Raw genomic sequence first — 21724 nt, forward strand, 5'->3', positions numbered from 1 at the left:
TCATCATTATTACTGTTATCATTTTCATTATTATCAACATAATCAACATTATAATAGTATAATAATAAAAATAAAAAAAAAATAAAATAAATAAATAATAATAATAATAATAATAATAATAATAATAATAATAATAATAATAATAATATTATTATTATTATTATTATTATTATTATTATTATTATTATTATTATTGTCATATTCATATTATTGTTATTATTATTATTATTACTCTATTTACCACTTTCAGAAACATTTTACTACTAAAGTATGTAACTGGGAAATATTTTGACCGACATTCTTATCTCTAAGAGGCTACAGTATCCGCAAAGGGCCAATAAAATTATACAATAATTATAATTATAACGGGCGATAACAAACCATTCATAGATAGTATTTAGTATGTATTTTAATCGCCCTCACCCTCCCCCCTTCTCCCCGCCCTTGAAGGCCAATTTTTGATCTCGAGGGGGCGAGGAATGCACTCCATATTCAAACTTTCACGCACACACACACACACACACACACACACACACACACACACACACGAACACACAATGATGTGTACGAAATATTTGAGTGACAGGGTGGCACAAAATAACTACGCAGCCTACGGCTAAAGCTGTTAAAACCGATAAATGTCAGACTGTAAATAAATCAATACAGAGTTAGAATCTATTTGGAGTTTTAAAAACGTCACTTACAGAAACAAATACACACAAATATACATACACACAAACATATATACACACACACACACACACATACATACAGACCTTCATAATATAGAGGAGATAGATAGATAGATAGATAGATAGATAGAGAGAGAGAGAGAGAGAGAGAGAGAGAGAGAGAGAGAGAGAGATTTAATTTTTTCAAAAGTCCCATGTTTGGGAGTTTTTGACAAGATGAGGGTCATATAAATCGATCGATATTAAGAAGGACAAGTTTTCTGACCAAAATTTGAAATACGAGCTTTTTTTGTTTTGGTGGGGTGGGGGGGGGGGGGGGGGGGGGGGGTTCAAAGTAGGGCAGAATAATAGCCATGCCCTTGGTTTGTATAGGGATAGAGGAAACGTTTTTTTTTTATAAACAATGAGCTAATGGGAACTCTGCCGTACTCTGGAAAAACCCATATATTATTTTAAAATTTGGCCAGAAAACTCGTCCTTCAAATATCGATCGATTTAAATGGCTCTCATCTTGGAAAAAAACTCTCAAACCTGGGACTTCGCCGAAGTCTTCATTGAAATCCCGGGTTTGAGAGTTTTTGCCAAGATGAGAGCCATTTCAATCGATCGATATTTGAAGGACGAGTCTTCTGGCCAAAATTTAAAATAGATGGGTTTTTCCAGAGAACGGCAGAACTGTCTTGACTTGATAAATAAATGATTGAGTGGTCTGTGTGATTCCATGAGAACGGTCGTCAAGCATGACCCATTTCCAGGGGTGAGAATGACTGGTCACAAAAATGGTGGAAATTTTTCAGCGCATAGATCACAAGATCCATCTATGCGTCGATATCCTATACATTTGAATTTCATTAAATTTTTACTGAGATGCAATCCAAAATAATGTGTCTTCGCAGCAATTTCTGAAACCACTAGGAGGAATTTCAAAAGTTGAAAGTGTAATACACCATAGGTGGCTGTAGTAAAGGTGGTGGTAGGGATGATATGATGATGAGGTTGTAGTTGTTGTGGTCTTGGGGAGGATGGTGCAGTGGTGGTTTTAGTAGTTTTGATAGGGATGATGATGTGGTGGTGGTGGTCTTACGGAGGATGGTGGGGTGGTGGTTTTAGTAGACTTGGTAGGGGTGATGATGTGATGGTGGTTGTAGTAGTGGTGGTAGGGATGACGATGTGGTGGTAGTTGTAGTAGTAGTGGTGGTGGTGATTGTGGTGTGGTTGTGGTTGTAGTAGTTGTGGTAGGGATGATGATGTGGTGATGGTAGTAGTATTTGTGCTAGGGGTGATGATGTGGTGGTAGTTGTAGTAGTGGTGGTAGGGATGATGATGAGGTGGTGGTTGTAGTAGTGGTGGTGGTGGTTGCAATAGTAGTGGTGGTGGTTGTAGTAGTAGCAGCGGTGGTCGGGGTGTTGATGTAGTGGTTGTGGTGAGTCTTTTTGATTAATATTTTTTTTTTAATTGAAAAAGGTGGAACTGTGATGGTGATGGGAGGAGATAAACCGCCATATAGGCGGAAATCCGCCTTTATGGTTCTCAGCCCTGCATTTCATGTGAAAGTAGGGGAGGCCAGGGGGAGTTGTCGTAACAGTAGGTAGGGTCGTGGGTTCGAACCCCCATCGCCGCAAAGTTTTTATTCTCTATTGTCTTCTGGCATTTTTCTACTCACTTCGTGTCTTGTTATTATCAACATACATTCATACAGTTCATACAGTCACTTCAAAGTACGGTAATAATCCGGCTCGCTACTACTCAGGACTGAATGCGTCGCTACCTAATAAAAAGTTTACTGTAAAACAAAAACAAACAACAACAAAAAAAAGGCACAAACAAAATTAAATATAACAGCCTAAAAAAAAAGGGGGGAACAAAATGCCTGCTCCACTCACTTCTTCTGTAGTGTTACTGCCTTGTGGCGAATACAGGCGTGTATTATCGTGGGCGGGGTGGTGGATGTATGGATTATATAGGGCAAGATGGGGGGGGGGGGGGCGATATAATTGCTGGTGGATTGGTACGGATGAATTTTTAATACGTCATCATCCACTGACTGGCTGGCACACGCTGACACGGGGATGGACGGGAAAAGGATTGAATGGATGGCAGCCATTAATAGACGTGTTGGATTTTCGGGGATTTGTTGGGGTATTTTTTTATTTTAATCTATTTTTTATTATTTTCAGGTTGTGCGGGTATGTGGTCTTGATGTGTATGGCACTCGCTTTCGGTTCGGAAGGTCCTAGGTCCAAGCCTCGCACGGCGCATAGTTGAGTCTTTCTCAAAGGTTCTTTACTCACATTCTCTTACCGTACTCAGGTGTAAAATAAGTACCTGGCCGTTAACAACGTTGTCTCTGTTTTTAAAAAAAATGTAATATCGTCTAACAGCGTCATGTCTCGTTCTACATGTTACGTGTTGCTGTTGGTCAGAGACCATTTGTAAAGCGCTATGAGCACGTTTAGTGGATATTGCTCTATATAAATGCTCTAATTATTTTTTTAAAATAATTTTGCTTTGGTACTGTTTCATGCAAACTTTTTATCAGATCTTTAACTCTTACTTTTACTTAACACACCTTTTTTAATTTTTAAAAAACACGTCAATTAAATGTTTGAATGGGAGCACACACACACACACACTTTCTCTCTCTCTCTCTCTCTCTCTCTCTCTCTCTCTCTCTCTCTCTCTCTCTCTCTCTCTCTCTCTCTCTTCTCTCTCCTCCTCTCTTCTCTCTCTCTCTCTCTCTCTCTCTCTCCTCTCTCTCCTTCTCTCTCTCCTCTTCCCTCCTCTCTACTCTCTCCTCTTCTCTCTCTCTCTCTCCTCCTTCTCTCTCTTCTCTCCTCTTCTCTCTCTCTCTCTCTCTCCCTCTCTCTCTCTCTCCTCTCTCTCTCTCTCTCTCTCTCTCTCTCTCTCTCTCTCTCTCTCTCTCTCTCTCTCTCTCTCTCTCTCTCTCTCTCTCTCTCTCTCTCTCTCTCTCTCTCTCTCTCTCTCTCTCTCTCTCTCTCTCTCTCTCTCTCTCTCTCTCTCTAAAAACGTTGAGCTATTTCATTTATCAACATAAAACGGGCCGACCGACTTATTCAAAGGGCGACAGATATAATATTATACTATAGAATTCTATCTCACCCGTAAATTCATACAGTCACTTCAAAGTAGGTACGGTAACAATCCATTGATATACCCGGCTCGCTACTACTCAGGACTGAATGCGTCGCTATTTAATAAAAAGTTTACTGTAAAACTAAACAAAAACAAACAAAAAAGTCACAAACAAAATTAAATATAACAGCTTTAAAAAAGGGGGGAACAAAATGCCAAACACCAAACGATTCTTTTCAAAACCCTTCTTCAGCCAACAAAAAAAAAAAAATTTAAAAAACACTAAAAACTAAAAACAACCCAGAACAGCCTTCGTCACAACGTTATACACCGTTTACTGTAAAAAAATAAATTATTATTATTATTTATTTTTAAAAAATATCATTATTATTATTATTATTATTATTATTATTATTATTATTATTATTATTATTATTATTATTATTATTATTACTATTATGACTATTATTATTATCATTATTATTGTTGTTATTGTTATTATTATTATTATTATTATTATTATTATTATTATTATTATTATTATTACTATTATTATTACTACTACTACTACTACTACTACTACTACTACTATACTACTACTACTACTACTACTACTACTACTACTACTACTACTACTACTACTACCACCATTATTATCAATATCAGTACAAGTCCACATTCAATGCCAAAATCTTCACAATCCATTTAGCCCACAGAACAAAATCCATATCAACAAAGGAAAAAAAATCACAGAATTCATCCAAAAAGTCTACCGCGATGGCCTTCTCCAGAATAACAATTTTTAAACAAACTAACAAACAAACAAATGAAAGAACAAGCAAAATATAAAAATTAAAAAAAAAATCAACTAATATCACCACAAAATCACAAGTACGGTATATAAATTCCAGTTTTCTCATCTTTTATATCATGGATGATAAACCACTAGAAAAAAACCCCCAAAAAACCCAAACCAGTCAGGAACCACCAAGCGACATCACATCTGAATAAGTAACTGACTTAGTCTTAATATTAAGAAGGTATGTATGGTCACTAAGACCTCCTACTAAAACCTTTAGATTAATCGACCACTAACACAGACACACACACACACATATATACTTATATACCTACTTATATACATACACACTACATTATTATATGGCATTTCAGTGCATTTATGACGTTATATTTTCTTCTTCTATAGAGGGACCCGCCGCCCCTAATCGGATCTAACGCTAACTCTCAAAACACCGGCGTGCACGCACGCATGCGAGCGGCATGTACATACACGCGCAATTAAGAAACGCGCTCTCCGCTCCTTGCCCTCTTCACCGCCTCGCTTTAACTTTAATTCTCCCCACCACCTCTATTCTATTCTAACTAAATCAGACAACTGCATTTTTTTATTAACCGGCGCCATGCCATTTTATTTTTCATTATTATTAACCTATTAACTGTCGTAAGATGGAATAATTCGTACTTAAAAATTTGGTCAGAAAACTCGTCCTTCAAATATCGACCGATCTAAATGACCCTCGTCTTGGCAAAAACTATCAGACCTGGGACTTCCGCGAAGTCTCAAGTTTGAGAGTTGTTGCAATGACGAGGGTCATTTAAATCGATAGCTATTTGAAGGACGATTTTTCTGGCCAAATTTTTAAATGCGAGTTTTGTTTTTTTTCCAGAGTACGATTGTTAGCTGGTTCGAGTTAGAGTACTTCCCATTAACTTGACTGGCACTGTCAGCGCCACTGCTGCGGTGGTTACTGCCTATGGTGCTGTGGTAGATTCCGATAGGGCGGGGAATGATTTAGAGAGCGGATGGGGAGGGTGGGATGAGAGAGAGAGAGAGAGAGAGAGAGAGAGAGAGAGAGAGAGAGAGAGTAATTGAGATAGATAGATAGATAGATAGATAGATAGATAGATAGATAGATAGATAGATAGATGGATAGACACACACAAAGAGAGAGAGAGAGAGAGAGAGAGAGAGAGAGAGAGAGAGAGAGAGAGAGATAGAGAGAGAGAGAGAGAGAGAGAGAGAGAGAGAGAGAGAGAGAGAGAGAGAGAGAGAGAGAAATGGGTTGAAAAAAATCGATTGAAAGTTAAAAGGTGACGTGGTGACAAATGAATCCAGTTAACACCTTTGGTTCGGTACCCGACGGTGACGGCTATATCGAACTGAACAAAAACCACGGAAATGGTTATTAACAACTGTTGATCCCAAGATCAAAATGTTAATATGGTGACAAAAAATTAGGGGCCTCTTCGTAATAGGGTCCCTGGCCAACAGCAACACTTGACATGTAGGACAAGACATGATGCCTGTTAGGCGATAGTACAATTATTTTTTTTCGGACACTGTTAGGCGATAGTAGAAAAAAAATTTCTAACAGAGACAACGCTGCTAACGGCCAGGTACTCATTTTACACCGGAGTGCGGTGAGTAAAGAGCCTTTTCTCAGGACTCAACCAACTATGCGCCGAGCGAGGCTCGAACCCAGGACCTTACAATCCGAAAGCGAATACCACTAGACAACATCGCCGCATAAATAAACATGTGTTGCTCGTCAATACAGATCATCCATCCTCGTTCTTTAACGTTCTGTAATCCTAAGAATCTGTCTATACATCCTGCTACTAACATTGTTATGCTACCTTATGATTCACTTTGTAAAATATTCATTATCATCCCTACGAAGGGCTCTGTTGCCCTGTTGTCGGCTCAGTCGAGATCGAGAAGTGAGTGGGAGATCTAAAGAAATGATAAACTTTTTTGGTTTTTCTTTTGTTTTTTTGTTTTTTAAATTCATTTTATTCATTCCCCAGGGGAAATTTGTCTTTAGGGTCTATTCCAAGAGAAGACTGGAATAACCCAGGCGTCAGCCGCAGTGCAGCGCCGCAAAGTGAGCTGGGGCGAGGTGGCTCGCTCAAGGCCACACAACGAGGCAGGTAGTCGAACTCGGCATCTGTTTGGGTACGAAGCAAAGACCGTACGGCTTAGCCACAGCACGCTGCCCTCATTTTTTTTGTTTTGTTGTTGTTGTTGCTGATTATGTTTTTAATATAGTTCATAAACCAAAAGGGTTTTCACTCGTTTGTCATTTTCAATTAACGGTTTGATTGATTCTATTGTGGAAACACCCGTGTCATTGAATAATTGGATATATTCAGGGAGACATAGAGACAGAGAGAGAGAGAGGGGGGGGGGAGGGGGTAAGTGTATTTGTGCGTGTGTGTGTGTGTGAAAGAGAGAAAGTGTGTGTGTGTGTGTGTGTGTGTGAGAGAGAGAGAGAGAGAGAGAGAGAGAGAGAGAGAGAGGAAGAGAAAGAGATAGACAGAGAGAAAGGGAGGGGGGGGGGGGGGGGGCAGAGAGAGAGAGAGAGAATGGGCGCGAGAGCTCGTGTGTATGTGTGTGTTAATGCAACACGTGCAAAAAAAAAAATAATAATAATAATAATAATAATAATAATAATAATAATAATAATAATAATAATAATAATAATAATAATAATAATAATAATAATAATAATAATAATAAATAAAAAGCAAAAAACATAAAAACAAAATTAACATTTAAAAAAAAAACCAAACATAACCAAAACCAAACAGGAAGTATGTTTTGACGACCGACTCAGTAAGTGGAATCAAAAGGTATGAAATTGAATCATGGTTTTATTGTCGATGGGATTCCCTTGATTAAAAATGTATTATGGATTAAAAGAGAGAAAAAAAAAAAAAAAAAAAAAAGAGAGAGAGAGAGAGAGAGAGAGAGAGAGAGAGAGAGAGAGAGAGAGAGAGAGAGAGAGAGAGAGAGAGAGAGAGAGTACAGAGAAAGCGAAAGATAGAAAGGACGAGACAGAGGAGAGAGAGAGAGAGAGAGAGAGAGAGAGGAGAGAGAGGAGAGAGAGAGAGAAGAGAGGAGAGAGAGAGAGAGAGAGAGAGAGAGAGAGAGAATGATATATATCGACAGAATAATGTGAGTGTTCTTTCTTATTTTATATGCTCTCTAATCAAAATTATCGAGCAATCCCGTCGTACCCACCAACACCCCCCCTCTCTCTCTCTCTCTCTCTCTCTGTCTCTCTCTTTCTCTCTGCCTCTGTCTCTCTCTCTCTCTCTCTCTCTCTCTCTCTCTCTCTATATATATATTATATATATATATATATATATATATATATATATATATATATATATATATATATATATATATATATATATATATTTATATATATAAGCTAGGTTGTCCCAGACTAATTCGCCTCTAATCAAAGCACAAGGTTCCTGGCCTGACATAACCAATAATCAATTTGTCTCCACCACGCCAATCGCCAACCTCGATAACAAACTGAATGTTCGGTGTATTATTCATGGCATCATTTCTCTGACAAAATTGACTATATATATAAAAAAGAACTCTCTTCATTCTAGTGTCAAACGTAATAAACAAAAGTGAATACAACATCTTTAAAAAAAAAAAGAAGAATAAAATACCAAAACAAGGACCGTTTCATTCAGGCTCAAATCCCTTATTCAGGCAACACCAAAACCAATAAAAACATGAATACATGTCATATGTTTTTGGGGTTTTTTTTTTTGAGTGATGTATTTATGTTTTTATTGGGGTTTTTTGACGTTGGCTGAAGAAGGGTTTTTAGCCTGAAACGTTCAGTGTTTCGATATTTTTTTCATTTTTGAAGCTGTGATGTTCATTTCATTTCTTTAAAAATACTTTTTACAGTCTACAGCTTCTAGCAGCTTAGTATCAATTCATTCCAATGCCAAGGCAAAAACCCCCCCAAAAAAACACAACAATAAAGTGTATCCCAGAGGGATGTCCGAATAGGGAACTAAATTACTGATTTAATATAGACTGAAACCTGGCTAGAAGTGAAGCAATGAACAGAAGAGTTCAGAACTTGTCATCATCATCATGATGATTCTTCATCTTAACAACGCCACTATCACATTATCTCATTCGTCTGTAGTGTTCATTTATCCTGTTTTATTGAAAAAGGGGAAACCTGAAACGTCCATCTTATCTGTTTTCATATATTAAATTGAAGCTTACATTCAATTTCACATTGTTATTTACAAAGTCACGGAGGCAAAGTTTCCCCTTAAGACAAAGTTACCCCAGTTGACAGTACATCCTCTACATCTTATATCAAGTAATTAGTATACTTCACAAAGTTTGATTCATACATCTTTTCATTAAAACAAGAGCTTTTATATAGCCCAATATCCACTAAACGGGCTCAAAGTACTTTACAAGGGGTCCCTAGCCAACAGCAACACTTAGTGTGTAGGACGAGACATGACATTTGTTAGGTGAAAATACATTATTTTTGGTACAGAGACAACGCTGTTAATAGCCAGGTAGTGATTTTACTCCTGAGTGCGATGAGAACATGTGAGTCAAGAGCCTTTTCCAAGGACTCAACTATGTGCTGCTCAGAGCGGGACTTGAACCCAGGACCTTCCCATCCAAAGGTGAATTTCCTACCACTAGACCACATAGCCGCACTAGAACTATGGAGATAACAGAAATGTCCTACCTTGCCAGATATTGATATTTTTTGCAGTTTTCCTTCTAAAGAGTTGACCCTTTCATTGGCCTCCCTCTCTAGCTCTTCCATTGTTTGTACCAGGACTTCATTCTGTTCACTCAGATCATTGACATACGATTGCAGTACTCGAACTCTCATCTGGTATAAAATATAGAATTAATAATATGACCATGGGTCAAATGTTTGGGGGTCCCAATAGCTCAGTTGGTAGAGTACTCGCTTCACACACAAAAGGACCAAGATCAAGAGAGAGAGAGAGAGAGAGAGAGAGAGAGAGAGAGAGAGAGAGAGAGAGAGAGAGAGAGAGAGAGAGAGAGAGAGAGAGAGAGAGAGAGAGAGAGAGAGAGAGAGAGACAGAGAGAGAGAGTGAGAGTGAGGAGGACCACAGGCTTTCCCTCTCATAGCTTGTTACAGGAAATAATATAATATGGAGTATGATGAGGATGGTGGCGGTGTAATAGGGGAATGGTGAAAGTGAAGGATTGTAACGAAAATATTAGGAAAGTTGTTGAGATGATGATGATGTTGTTGATGACGTTTTTTTTTCGATGACTACAATGTTAACAGTGTGCATCTGTGTGAGTGTGTCTATGTTAATATTGTATTGTTATAAATGTGTAACCAAATGACAAATTGCCACTTTTTTGAGGACAGTAAAGATTTATTATTATGATCAATATCGGGGGCAGCCTGAGATTGTTTCTGCCCCCCCCCCCCCCCATCCACCAAGCAGTAAATAGGTAGCTGGCTGGTTCTGTCAGAGCTGATGGAAAGTACTTTAAGATAGACTAGTGTCCTATCCAAAGGATAGCAGGTAATTGCTATTGTCCGTTTCATCCTATAGAAACAGGGACCCAACTGACATGGCTGAGAGAGAGATTGCACTAGCCACTGTGCCATCCAACCACATAAAAATATGGCTTTCAAAGTACCTATCATGAATTTTATTCAACCAAATATCGGATGTATTCCACATGCATATTATTTGTTTACATATTTGTCTTGTTACGAACTGAGAAGAGCGCACATAGCATTAATTTGCCCGCTATTGAAAGTTTGTGATATCAGCAAGCTAGTCTCGATTTGATTCTCTATGTAGTTGAGAGAAGAGAGTTCGCACGATAGGTATTAAGTTTGAAAGCCGCAAATTAAGATAGGTGAGGTGACTTGCTCAAGGCCAAACAGCGCAGCGGGGTATTTTAAGCAAAGACTGTACCGCTGAATGCCTTAGTGGCTAGTGTGACTGCACACTGATCTATCTCTCTCTCAGCAAGTTGGAGAGTGCCGTGTCAGTTGGATCACAGGTTGGTCCCGACACCGCAATCTTTTTATTCTCTATTTTCATCTGGGACTTCTCCAAACAATATATTTCTCATCATGGTTGAAAAGAATACACTTTTTAACTTCAATTTTACTTCTATTCGCTCTTTTGAGGTTTTGTACAATGCTGATGATGGCAAAAAGTGTAAAAGGAGGAAGACTTTGAATGATTGCCTTTAAGCTTAAGCCCCATTTTTACTGCTCTAACCCCCACTTTGAGAGCAATTGAGATGATAGATTATCATTGATACTCTAGCAAACTTCTGGAGAGTGGGAAACTGCACCAAAATATGTTCCACCACATATAAAAATAAAATAAAATAAAATAAATAAATAAAATTCCCTTTATTCATCCCATAGGGGAAATTTGTCTCTAGGGTCTATTCCAAGGGAAGAATGGAATAACCCAGGTGTTAGCCACACGCAGCGCCGCAAATTGAGCTAGGTGACTTGCTCAAGGTCACACAGTGCAGCATTGGATGATCGAACTCTGTACCTTTCAGGTACAAAGCAAAGACAGAACAGCTGAGCCACGCTGCCCCCAAGTCTCTCAAAGTACTCAAAGTCAGTAAATTTGATTGGGAGAAATGTCATTTTTTTAAAAGGAGGAAATTCCTCCTCTGACTAAAAAATCTTGGATTTCTGTGGGTATGAAGAAAACCATCGGCATTATTTCCTTGTATTCATATGATGTAGTAGTCCTTCAGAGCCATGAGGCCCACCTAGCCGGAGTTTATCCCAGTCTCTGTAGCGTGAAACGGACAATAGAAAATGCTTGCTTTCCTTGGGACAGGACTTCTATTGTCTATCGCAAAGCAATTTCCACCAGGGGGGGGGGGGTCCGAAAAAATCTTGACTGCTTCAGGGATTGATCTTGGTCCACTTGCATGGGAAGTGAGCACTCCACCAACTGAGCTATCGGGACCCCCTTTGTTTGATGTAAATATAATAAAATACCACTTATTCTTGGGCCCAGAAATAGGGGAGACTTAGTTTTCAGGTATGTTAGGCTGGCTAGACAATAAATTAAAAAAAAATTTCAATCTTTTTTATTCTCAATTAAAATTACAAACTTACTCTGTTGAGGCTTCGTCCGCAACCATAGCTGATCTGATTCTGCTATTTGAAGATTCAGGGACATCAACTACACCTTACTTGTTATAGAGCTCGAGACTAGACTCGAGATCTTCTCTATTCTCAGGATTACTCTTTCCACAATTAAGTAAGAAGGGCCACTTTGAACTGAATGAAATACCCCCTCTCTCTCAGGTAAAAAATAAATAAAATTATAGTACATGGGTGTTTTATGGTTTTGTTTAAATTGGTAGAATTGAATATAGCTAACTGATAATAAAAAAAGATAGACGTCTATATATATATAAAAGTTGGGCGGGTGGTGTGGGGAGTGGAACAGTGGATAGTTTAGTGAATAAGAAAAACGAAATACCTTTGACGTTTCTTCTCCGCTCTTTTCAGCATCATCGAGCCGTCGCAGTTTTCCTTCATACAAGCCTTTAAATTCTCCAAGGAGACTCTGCATCTGTCCTTTTTTGCCTTGTCCTGGGCTGGATGATCCCAAAGGTGGTTTCATCGGCAAACTGCCCGATGGACCTTTGCTGCTCACAGCAGACACTGAAGCTGATCCATGTCCATTGCTTCGACCAGGACTCCCCGACGTGTCACGTCTTCTTCCTGGCGAATGTGTATACCTATCAGCCATATTAAACACAAATTGTTATTGACATGTCCATCACTGCCAGTATTTGTTTTCTTTACCAATATGTGGAAAAGTTTATCATAGAAACCGTATTTTTGTCCTGAAGAAAATGTCAACAACAGCCATTGGAATACCGGTGAAGACTTGTGTTTACAAACGACGTTGATTGGTTAATATAAGTCATGTGCTCTTTGTTTTGGTTAGGATTAAAGGCTTCAAGTTTCGCTTTCGAAATTAAACTTGCATCACTTTTATATTATTCTCAAGAGAATCTGCACTACAGTGTTGAAATAATTTAACTATGAATGATGCATCAATCACTGTTGCATTCCTCCTAATCTATAAGAGGGTCGCTGATCTTTTGATGAAGTCATGCTACCTCGTATAAACACGTCCTGACATGACTTTTCAGGTCAACTGTCAGAATAAGGGAAGTAATCATATTATCAGCAATATCCAATACATTTAACATACAAGATATGAAGTGAATAGAAAAGTGCCAGAAGACAATAGAGAATAAAAATTTTTCGCGGCGGTGGTGGGGTTTGAACCTGCGACCTTATTGGTACGACAACTCCGCCTGGCAGGTGAGAGCGTGGCTCTACCGTGTGAGCTATCCACGAACACAAAAAATATTCGTTTCAAACTCAAAGTCATTACTAGATCCCTCTCTCACCCACTTCTTGAGACCGCCGATTCGTTCGTACACCACCATCGCGAATAATTTTGACCAGCAGTTAAGCTTAATAGCCAATATTCTCAACACAAACATATAACATAGAAACGATTGAGACATTGAGTATGCTCCGGTGTATGGGGTGAATTTTTAATTCAGAAAAGTGAGTGGAGCAGGCACTTATGTTGGTAACAACAAGATATGAAGTGAATAGAAAAGTGCCAGAAGACAATAGAGAATAAAAATTTTTTGAGAGCAAAAATTTTTATTCTCTATTGTCTTCTGGCACTTTTCTATTCACTTCATATCTTGTTGTTACCAACATAAGTGCCTGCTCCACTCACTTTTCTGAATTAAAAATTCACCCCATACACCGGAGCATACTCAATGTCTCAATCGTTTCTATGTTATATGTTTGTGTTGAGAATATTGGCTATTAAGCTTAACTGCTGGTCAAAATTATTCGCGATGGTGGTGTACGAACGAATCGGCGGTCTCAAGAAGTGGGTGAGAGAGGGATCTAGTAATGACTTTGAGTTTGAAACGAATATTTTTTGTGTTCGTGGATAGCTCACACGGTAGAGCCACGCTCTCACCTGCCAGGCGGAGTTGTCGTACCAATAAGGTCGCAGGTTCAAACCCCACCACCGCCGCGAAAAATTTTTATTCTCTATTGTCTTCTGGCACTTTTCTATTCACTTCATATCTTGTTGTTACCAACATAAGTGCCTGCTCCACTCACTTTTCTGAATTAAAAATTCACCCCATACACCGGAGCATACTCAATGTCTCAATCGTTTCTATGTTATATGTTTGTGTTGAGAATATTGGCTATTAAGCTTAACTGCTGGTCAAAATTATTCGCGATGGTGGTGTACGAACGAATCGGCGGTCTCAAGAAGTGGGTGAGAGAGGGATCTAGTAATGACTTTGAGTTTGAAACGAATATTTTTTGTGTTCGTGGATAGCTCACACGGTAGAGCCACGCTCTCACCTGCCAGGCGGAGTTGTCGTACCAATAAGGTCGCAGGTTCAAACCCCACCACCGCCGCGAAAAATTTTTATTCTCTATTGTCTTCTGGCACTTTTCTATTCACTTCATATCTTGTTGTTACCAACATAAGTGCCTGCTCCACTCACTTTTCTGAATTAAAAATACATTTAACATAGTTGTCTCTCTTGATCACGGATTCTTTTCTCTCGTCGTTAGTTTTATTTTTTATTTTTAATATTATATTATTTATTTTAGTGGGTTGATTAATTTGTTAGTTATCTCTATTTGTACCAGTAAAATTTATTTTACTGACCTTTCTACAATGAGTAAAAACAATATTTTGAGTAAATAATACATGAAGTGTCAGCAGCAGTGCAAAATGAACAATAGGAGAGGAACTAAGTTTCTTGCACAAGGAAAAAAAACACACCAGATCCCGAAGAGGGTCAAATCCGGTCTCCTGAGTGGAAATACTTGAGCATTTAGATAGAGCAATATCCACTAAATGTGCTCAAACTCAAAGTGCTTTACAAGGAGTCTCTAGCCAATAGCAACACTGAACAAATAGGACAAAACATGACGCATGTTAAGCGATATTACAATTTTTTTTCTGACAGAGACATCGCAGTCAACAACCAGGTACTCATTTTACAACTGAATACCGTGAGAGAATGTGAGTAAAAAGCCTTTTCCAATGATTCAACTATACGCCGCTCAAACTAAAAGTGGGACTGAACCCTAGACCTACTGTGAATGTGTGTGTGTGTACAGAGCAAGAGTCTCAAACACAAGCAACAGTAAATCATTAAATAAATGTGAATGTGTGTGTGTGTGTGTGTGTGTGTGTGTGTGTGTATAGAACAAGTATTCCAAACACAAGTAACAGTAAATAAATCAATAAATAAATAAATGAAACAAAAAATTATCCTCAACCTTTTATTTATCAATTTATTTTTTCATTGGAATTGGAATCAACAAAATTTACAAATCAGATGCAACAATAATTATACAAATAAAATGAAATTCCATATCAAATATAAACAGCTCACATCATTGACAGGAGTAGTCAAATATTGTACTTTTGAAATAAAATGTGTGGATGGAGAACATCACATACCTAACATGTTTCATTGGGTTGTTTGTGTACTACATAAACCAATAGGGAGCAAAAGTGTGATGGCTAGTTCCAATCTCATTGGAAGTGTAAAACCACTCTTCCGGAGGACTGGATAAAATACATTCTGTAATTGATCTTCTGGTTTCAAAGTGACGGCATCTTATTTTCTAGTCTAAATAAATGCTGGTCATCAATAAAGATCATCCATCCTCACTCTTTTAAATCCCATTATCCAAAGAAAGGATCTGCCTATACATCCCATTACTAAAATAGCTATGCCACTTTATGATTTAATATATAACCTATTCATTATTACTCCTCAGGACTGGTTACATACACACTTCCAAAGAGTTTGCAATAGGAAGAGTTGGCAGTATGACGTCACGACTTCTCTGCCCTATTGAGGCAGCTTCTGAATTAACAAACAAGTGTGGAAATGATTTTAAGTCTTTTTATATTAATAAATGAAGAGATTGATAATGACACATGACCCTGATTGTAAGCACAGAGGGTCGTTATGAAAATTTGATAGTAGAGTTATGTGTGACTGCGTCAGTCGATTTGTCTAAGTATTCACTTATTTTGCTGTTGTTTGGATTATTTATAAACGTTATCACATCACATTATTTGTCGGCATTCAACTGTCTGTCGGATAAGGCAATTTTCTCCCCTGGCTTGAAGGCAGGCATGCCCAAATATGGACAGCTGGCACATCTGAATGCATCCCCAAGATAACACTGGCATGGAAAGTAAAGAAGAGACAAGGATTGAATGACAAATATAAGCCTGTTCCAAAAAGGCTGGGGTTTTTTGGTTACGTTTGCCACAAATATACTCCAATAATAAATTATTTGGAAATAGCAAAGGCAAAAATTTGCTTTCATTAGATTGGGTTAGTCACTTGAGTGAATGGGAACTTAAAATGGTGCAAAGTCTGGATAATACATACAGATTTTTTAAATTTTGCTCTTTCTCCGAAACTTTTCATCGAAATGACTTAAACCTAAACGTATTTTTAGAAAAAAAAAGAAAAAAAATTCCCTGTGCAGCGCCGCACATTGAGCTAGGGTGAGGTGACTTGCTTAAGGCCACACAACGGGTGATTGAACTCGGTACCTACCTAGTACGAAGCAAAGACTGTACAGCTGAGCCATGTTGTCCCAAAAAGAGGGAAAGTTAAAATTTAAGAATTTGAAAACATAATGGGCGAAATCTTGAAATTATTGGGTAGTCATTTTTTGTGTATGAAGTGATGGCAAGGCATACAACTCAGTTTATTTTTATAATTAAAAAATAAATTATTTGAATTCAGAAAATCTAAACTGTGAGAGAGAAAATTGTTCACCGAACATAAAAATTGTTGAAAATTATTTATAACAGCTGATTCTTTTAAATTGGTCAGGCTGTGATTTCTCAGAAGAAACTTCCTCCTGACATGGATAACTTAAACGATTAATTTTCTCTTCAAAACTATTAATTTTGAAGTCAATTCCCTTCAAACGTCCATTTAAATAATCAAGGCAGCCATCTTGTAAATGAGAAACAGATGTCATTTGTATTAAAAGGTAGACAATTGAAAAGAAAAGTGACCAAAACCAGAGGATGAATTTGTCCGCATTGCACTTAGCCTATAGCAGACAATTTTGTCCGCAACACACTCAAGTGGTTAAATAATAAAAGTTGACCATTTCTTAAATTCAAAATAACTTATTATTGGAGTATATTGGTGGCGGATGTCACACACAAAAAAAACCCTGACCTTTTGGCATAGCGTCATATCACAATACTAAATGTTTATGTACTATACACAGTAATATGGTATGTATTACAAATGAATGAATGAATAAATCAAGGACTTAATGAATGAATGATTGTGGTTGACTAAATGAATCGTTCTCCCTAAAACTCATACAGCTTCATCATCAATAATAATTGCTGCACATCAATAAAACGGGTGACAGTTTCTGATCCTTTCATGAGTCAAAGCAGTTGAGATTGTGATTACAAATGGCCAATTACACCAATATAAATGAGAATAACAACTTTGTTAATAATCAAATTTCTATTCACGAAATGTGCTCAAAGCATTTCACAAAGGACCCAAGATAAAAGAAACACTTAACATGTAGGAAAAGACATAACTCATGTAAGACACTATTAAAATTTCTTTTTGACCGAGACATTGCCTGTCATGTAATTATTTTAGAAACGAGTTTGGGAGACTCAACTTTGTCGCCCTCCATGAGATTCAAACCCTCATCCTACTGGTTACAAGCCAAGTGTCATTCCACCAGACCAGTGAGCAACACATTATTATTGTAATATGGGATTACTAGGGACACTTTTATTTTAAAACATTAGTTCACACAAAGTGTTATTTTTTTTTATCTAAAAATATTTAGTCATTTTTCACTCATTATGAGATTTTGAATGAAAAAAAAAAGTATTGGGTGAACTAATCCAAGTAACCCTCTGGTGACCCAAGGTATTACAGTATATAAATATTATCAGTTAAGAAAAAGGAAGAGCGACTCACATTTCCACATGCGGATGTCTTCACAGGAGCAGGGTCATCGTCCTGCAAATCGGCCAAACCACATGTGCAATTTTTACAAGCCTTTTTCTTTTTGGGGCCAACACCACAACCGACTGAAATCATAGGAAAGGAAATAAGTTGTGACTATTGCTTTAACTTAGAAAGGAGACACCATTAAAAGATCGGGAATGGAATACGACTTGTAAACAAAACAAAAAAAATGGTTTTAAAAATGTTAATAGAAGAGAGAAAAAAATATTCAGTCAAGTATTTAGTTTATAAACTTTTAAATTCTATCATAAGATGCTCTCTCAGAATAATAGTCCTTCAGAGCCATCAGGCCCATGGAGTCGGAGTTGATCCTGGTTTCTATAGTGTGAAACAGACAATAGCAATTGCTTGCTACCCTTTGGACAGGATGTTAGTGTTAGTCTATTGCAAAGTACTTTTTGCCAAATCTAACAGACCCAGCTACCCATTTACTGCTGGGTAGACAGGGAGATCAGAAAAAAATCTCGACCGCAACCGGGATAGATCCGGGTCCCTTTGTGTGTGGAGCGAGTGCTCTACCAACTCAGCTATCGGGACCCCCTCTTACAGAATACTTGTTGGAAAATACAATGGTCAAAATGTTTTCCATTAAATATCCAATTGGAATATCCTGTGAAAAAAAAAAAACAAAACAAAAAGAGAATTGTGGAATTGGTTCATACATGAAAACTCCACAGTTTTAAATTTAAATTTTTCATTGGCAACATACCAACTAATATCTCCCTGCAATTAGACTGTACAAACAATAAGAGGCAAAGAAGAAGAAGACATAAAAGAAGAAGAAGAAGAAGAAGAAGAAGAAGAAGAAGAAGAAGAAGAAGAAGAAGAAGAAGAAGAAGAAGAAGAAGAAGAAGAAGAAGAAGAAGAAGAAAGAAGGAAAAAAAAGAAGGGAGAGAAGGAAAAGGAGAAGAAAGATGACGACGATGAAGAAAATGAGGAAGAAGGGTAGGGGTAAAAGGAGAAAGGGATAGGAACAATTCAATCACCTTTGAGAGAGGCAGGATCGGGTTTCTTCAAATCGTCCTCATCCAAAAGATCATCTTCATTCACCAAATCGACATCGGCATCAAGAAGATCACTGGAACTCAAATTCCAAACTTTGGCTACATTATCATCAACTTTGGCTGTAAAAAAAAAAAAAAACATTTCAAGAAAATAAACAAAAAAAAAACCCCCAGTGTAATGTGATTATAAATGCTGCTCACTACAGTCAAAGTGGAGCTAATAGAAGCTGGGGACTATCTCTATCTCTTTCTCGCTCTCTTTTTAAAATAAAGTATAAACCACCTTCATTCAGCACACAGACTTTTCTTCAGAAAAAGTGTGGAGCGGGCACTTGTATCAATAATGATGAGATATATAGGGTATGGAGAAGTGCCAGATGAAAACAGAGAAATAAAACCGCAATATTTTTATTCTCTGTTTTCATCTGGCACTTCTCCATACCCTTTATTTCTCTTTACTTGTAATTTTCTCTCTGCTTTGTCTGGCACTCTTCCAAACACACCTCTTCAGATTTTTATCTACAATTGTGCTTGTTCTCTAATTTGTCACTTAAAGTAAAAAAAATAAAATATAAGTAGTCCTTCAGAGCCATGAGGTTCATGGAGCCGGAGTTTATCACAGTATCAATAGCGTGAACCGGACAATAGCAATTGCTTGCTATCCTTTGGATAGGATGCTAGTCTATCGCAAAGTACTTTCCACCAAATCTAACAGACCCAGCTACCCAATCACTGCAGGGTGGATAGGTACGGAAAAATATCTCGACTGCACCCGGTATCACTCTCAGTTCCTAAGAGTGGGAAGAGAGTGTTCTACCAACTGAGATATCAAAGTAGAAAGGGGGAAAATAAATCTTACTCTCTGTCTTGGGTTTGAAAGCAAGTTTTAGTTGTGATGAGGAACCCACTTCGTAAGACGGTTTGCTGGCCTGTAATCTGTAAAGACAGAGTTGTTGGTTGTCACTTTTCAGAGCTTCTAACTCTTGTGTTTCTTTCTCATCAAGGGTTACTTGAACTGGCTGGAGAAGAAGACGGTTAGTATCCATATATGATGAGGTTATAATGGTAGATATGTGAGTGAATGAATAGATATAGGATGGATGAATGGATGGATGGATTTATGTATGTACGTACACATGTATGGATGGATGGATGAATAAACTGATGAGTGGTGAATGAATAAATAAATAAATAATAATAAATAAATGAATTCAAAATTTTCTTTACTGTCAGAATATGCTACATATTACTCAGAAGTGATAGCAAATACAAATAAGAATAAATAAATAAGTATAAGATTGCTATGATCTTTCTCCTACATTTAAATTATTAAACATAGGTAAACAAAGCAAAGCAGTAATTAATGAATAAGTGAATGAATAAATGAATGAATGAATGAATGAATGATTGAATAAAAAAAGGAAAAAAATCATACAAAAAGAAAGAAACTAGTACAAAAAGAAAGAAACTAATACACAAAGAGAGAAACTAGCACAAAATTTAGAATGAAAGAAACTAGTACAAAAAGAAAGAAACTAGTACAAAAAAAAGAGGAAAAAGTACACAAAGAAATAAACAAGGACAAAAAAATAATAATAATTGGTAGCCGCAATATTTGAAAAAAAAAAAATACAGAAACAATAAAATTACACAAGGACTGAATCAAAATCAACCTTAATAAAAAAAAAAAAAATACAAAACAACAGCGACTACTAAACACAACTCACATCTGCCACGTCGACAAAGCCCGACAATTTTAAAGATGATTTTATTTGGTCTTTGGATTTTATACCGTTGTCGGACTCACTGCCCTGCGTTCCCACTTCAAACATGTACAAAATACCCCTGGTGAGTAAAAGGACAATAAAAGGAAAGAAAACATGACAATGTTATGTACTGCAATATGGGGTGACTTGGGCCACTTCCAAAAAAAAAAAAAATTGAGTGCACCTAAAAACTTTTCTTTTCAAAATCCAACAATAATTAGTAATTATTTCACTGAATATAAGATTTTTAAAAACTAAAGAAGTTTTTTGGTGCGCTATTTTTTTTCCAGAAAAGTAGCCCAAGAAAATAATAATAATAATAATAATAATAATAATAATAATAATAATAATAATAATAATAATAATAATAATAATAATAAATAATAATAATAATTAAGAATAAAAAATGAATAAAGAAAAGAATGATAATATAATAATAATAATAATAATAATAATAATAATTATTATTAATAATAATAATATAATAATATTAATAATAATAATAATAATAATAATAATATAATAATAATAATAATAATAATAATAATAATAATAATAATAATAATAATAATAATATAATAATAATATATAATATAATTAGAAGAATAAGAAGAAAAGAAGAAGAAAGAAAAGAAGAGAAGAAGAAAAAAATGAATAATAATAATAATAATAATAATATAATAATAATAATAATAATAATAATAATAATAATAATAATAATAATAATAATAATAATAATAATAATAATTAATAATATATAATAATTATTAATAATAATAATAATAATAAAATAATAATAAAATAATAATAATAATAATAATAATAATAATAATAATAATAATAATAATAATAATAATAAAAACAATGTAAACCGTTTATACAGAGCACATTCCATATACAAACAGCTTTAGGCACCTTTTCAATACAAATATCAATTACACGTCATACACAAAACATGACTAGGATGATCGTACCAAGAAAAATATATTATATAACGGAAACTGGTTTTAATCTACTAAATATCTAAAATGGAGACAACATAAAGCAAACACTATTTTGGCCTTTGGCTTTTTTCCGGTGACAGACAAGCACACAGATTAGGATGCAGATAATCATTAGGTTTTAATATTGAATATTAAGGTTAACGTAAAATATTGAGTTAAAGCACCATAAATGCCCTCACTTAGG

At 36.4% G+C, this 21724-nt stretch overlaps 2 protein-coding genes across 14 annotated transcripts in view; both read right to left on the reverse strand.

The window, feature by feature from the left end:
• The window catches only part of LOC144977366 (uncharacterized), a 118842-nt gene extending 106068 nt beyond the window's left edge, over positions 1 to 12774 (reverse strand). For 3 of the 12 annotated variants that reach the window (XM_078922511.1, XM_078922514.1, XM_078922491.1), the window contains exons 1-2: positions 12123 to 12540; positions 9344 to 9493 (exon numbers count right to left, since the gene is read on the reverse strand). In XM_078922511.1, coding sequence (XP_078778637.1) covers positions 9344 to 9493; positions 12123 to 12395 — 423 coding nt within the window. In that variant the 5' untranslated portion in view covers positions 12396 to 12540. Of the gene's footprint in view, positions 1 to 4759; positions 4820 to 4858; positions 4882 to 4919; positions 5009 to 9343; positions 9494 to 12122 lie in introns of those variants that run through there. The other 9 variants (XM_078922499.1, XM_078922506.1, XM_078922489.1 and 6 more) reach the window with 5 other exon arrangements.
• Positions 12775 to 14984: 2210 nt separating this feature from the next.
• Positions 14985 to 21724, reverse strand: part of LOC144977370 (anamorsin homolog) — a 9875-nt gene continuing 3135 nt past the window's right edge. For both annotated transcript variants that reach the window (XM_078922518.1, XM_078922519.1), the window contains exons 4-8: positions 20498 to 20615; positions 19630 to 19789; positions 18753 to 18890; positions 17716 to 17828; positions 14985 to 15916 (exon numbers count right to left, since the gene is read on the reverse strand). In XM_078922518.1, coding sequence (XP_078778644.1) covers positions 15803 to 15916; positions 17716 to 17828; positions 18753 to 18890; positions 19630 to 19789; positions 20498 to 20615 — 643 coding nt within the window. In that variant the 3' untranslated portion in view covers positions 14985 to 15802. The remainder of the gene's footprint in view (positions 15917 to 17715; positions 17829 to 18752; positions 18891 to 19629; positions 19790 to 20497; positions 20616 to 21724) is intronic.

This window comes from Berghia stephanieae, chromosome 7 (genome assembly GCF_034508935.2).
Source record: "Berghia stephanieae isolate SIO BIC M18660-M18661 chromosome 7, UCSD_Bste_1.3, whole genome shotgun sequence".
Lineage (NCBI taxonomy): Eukaryota > Metazoa > Mollusca > Gastropoda > Nudibranchia > Aeolidiidae > Berghia > Berghia stephanieae.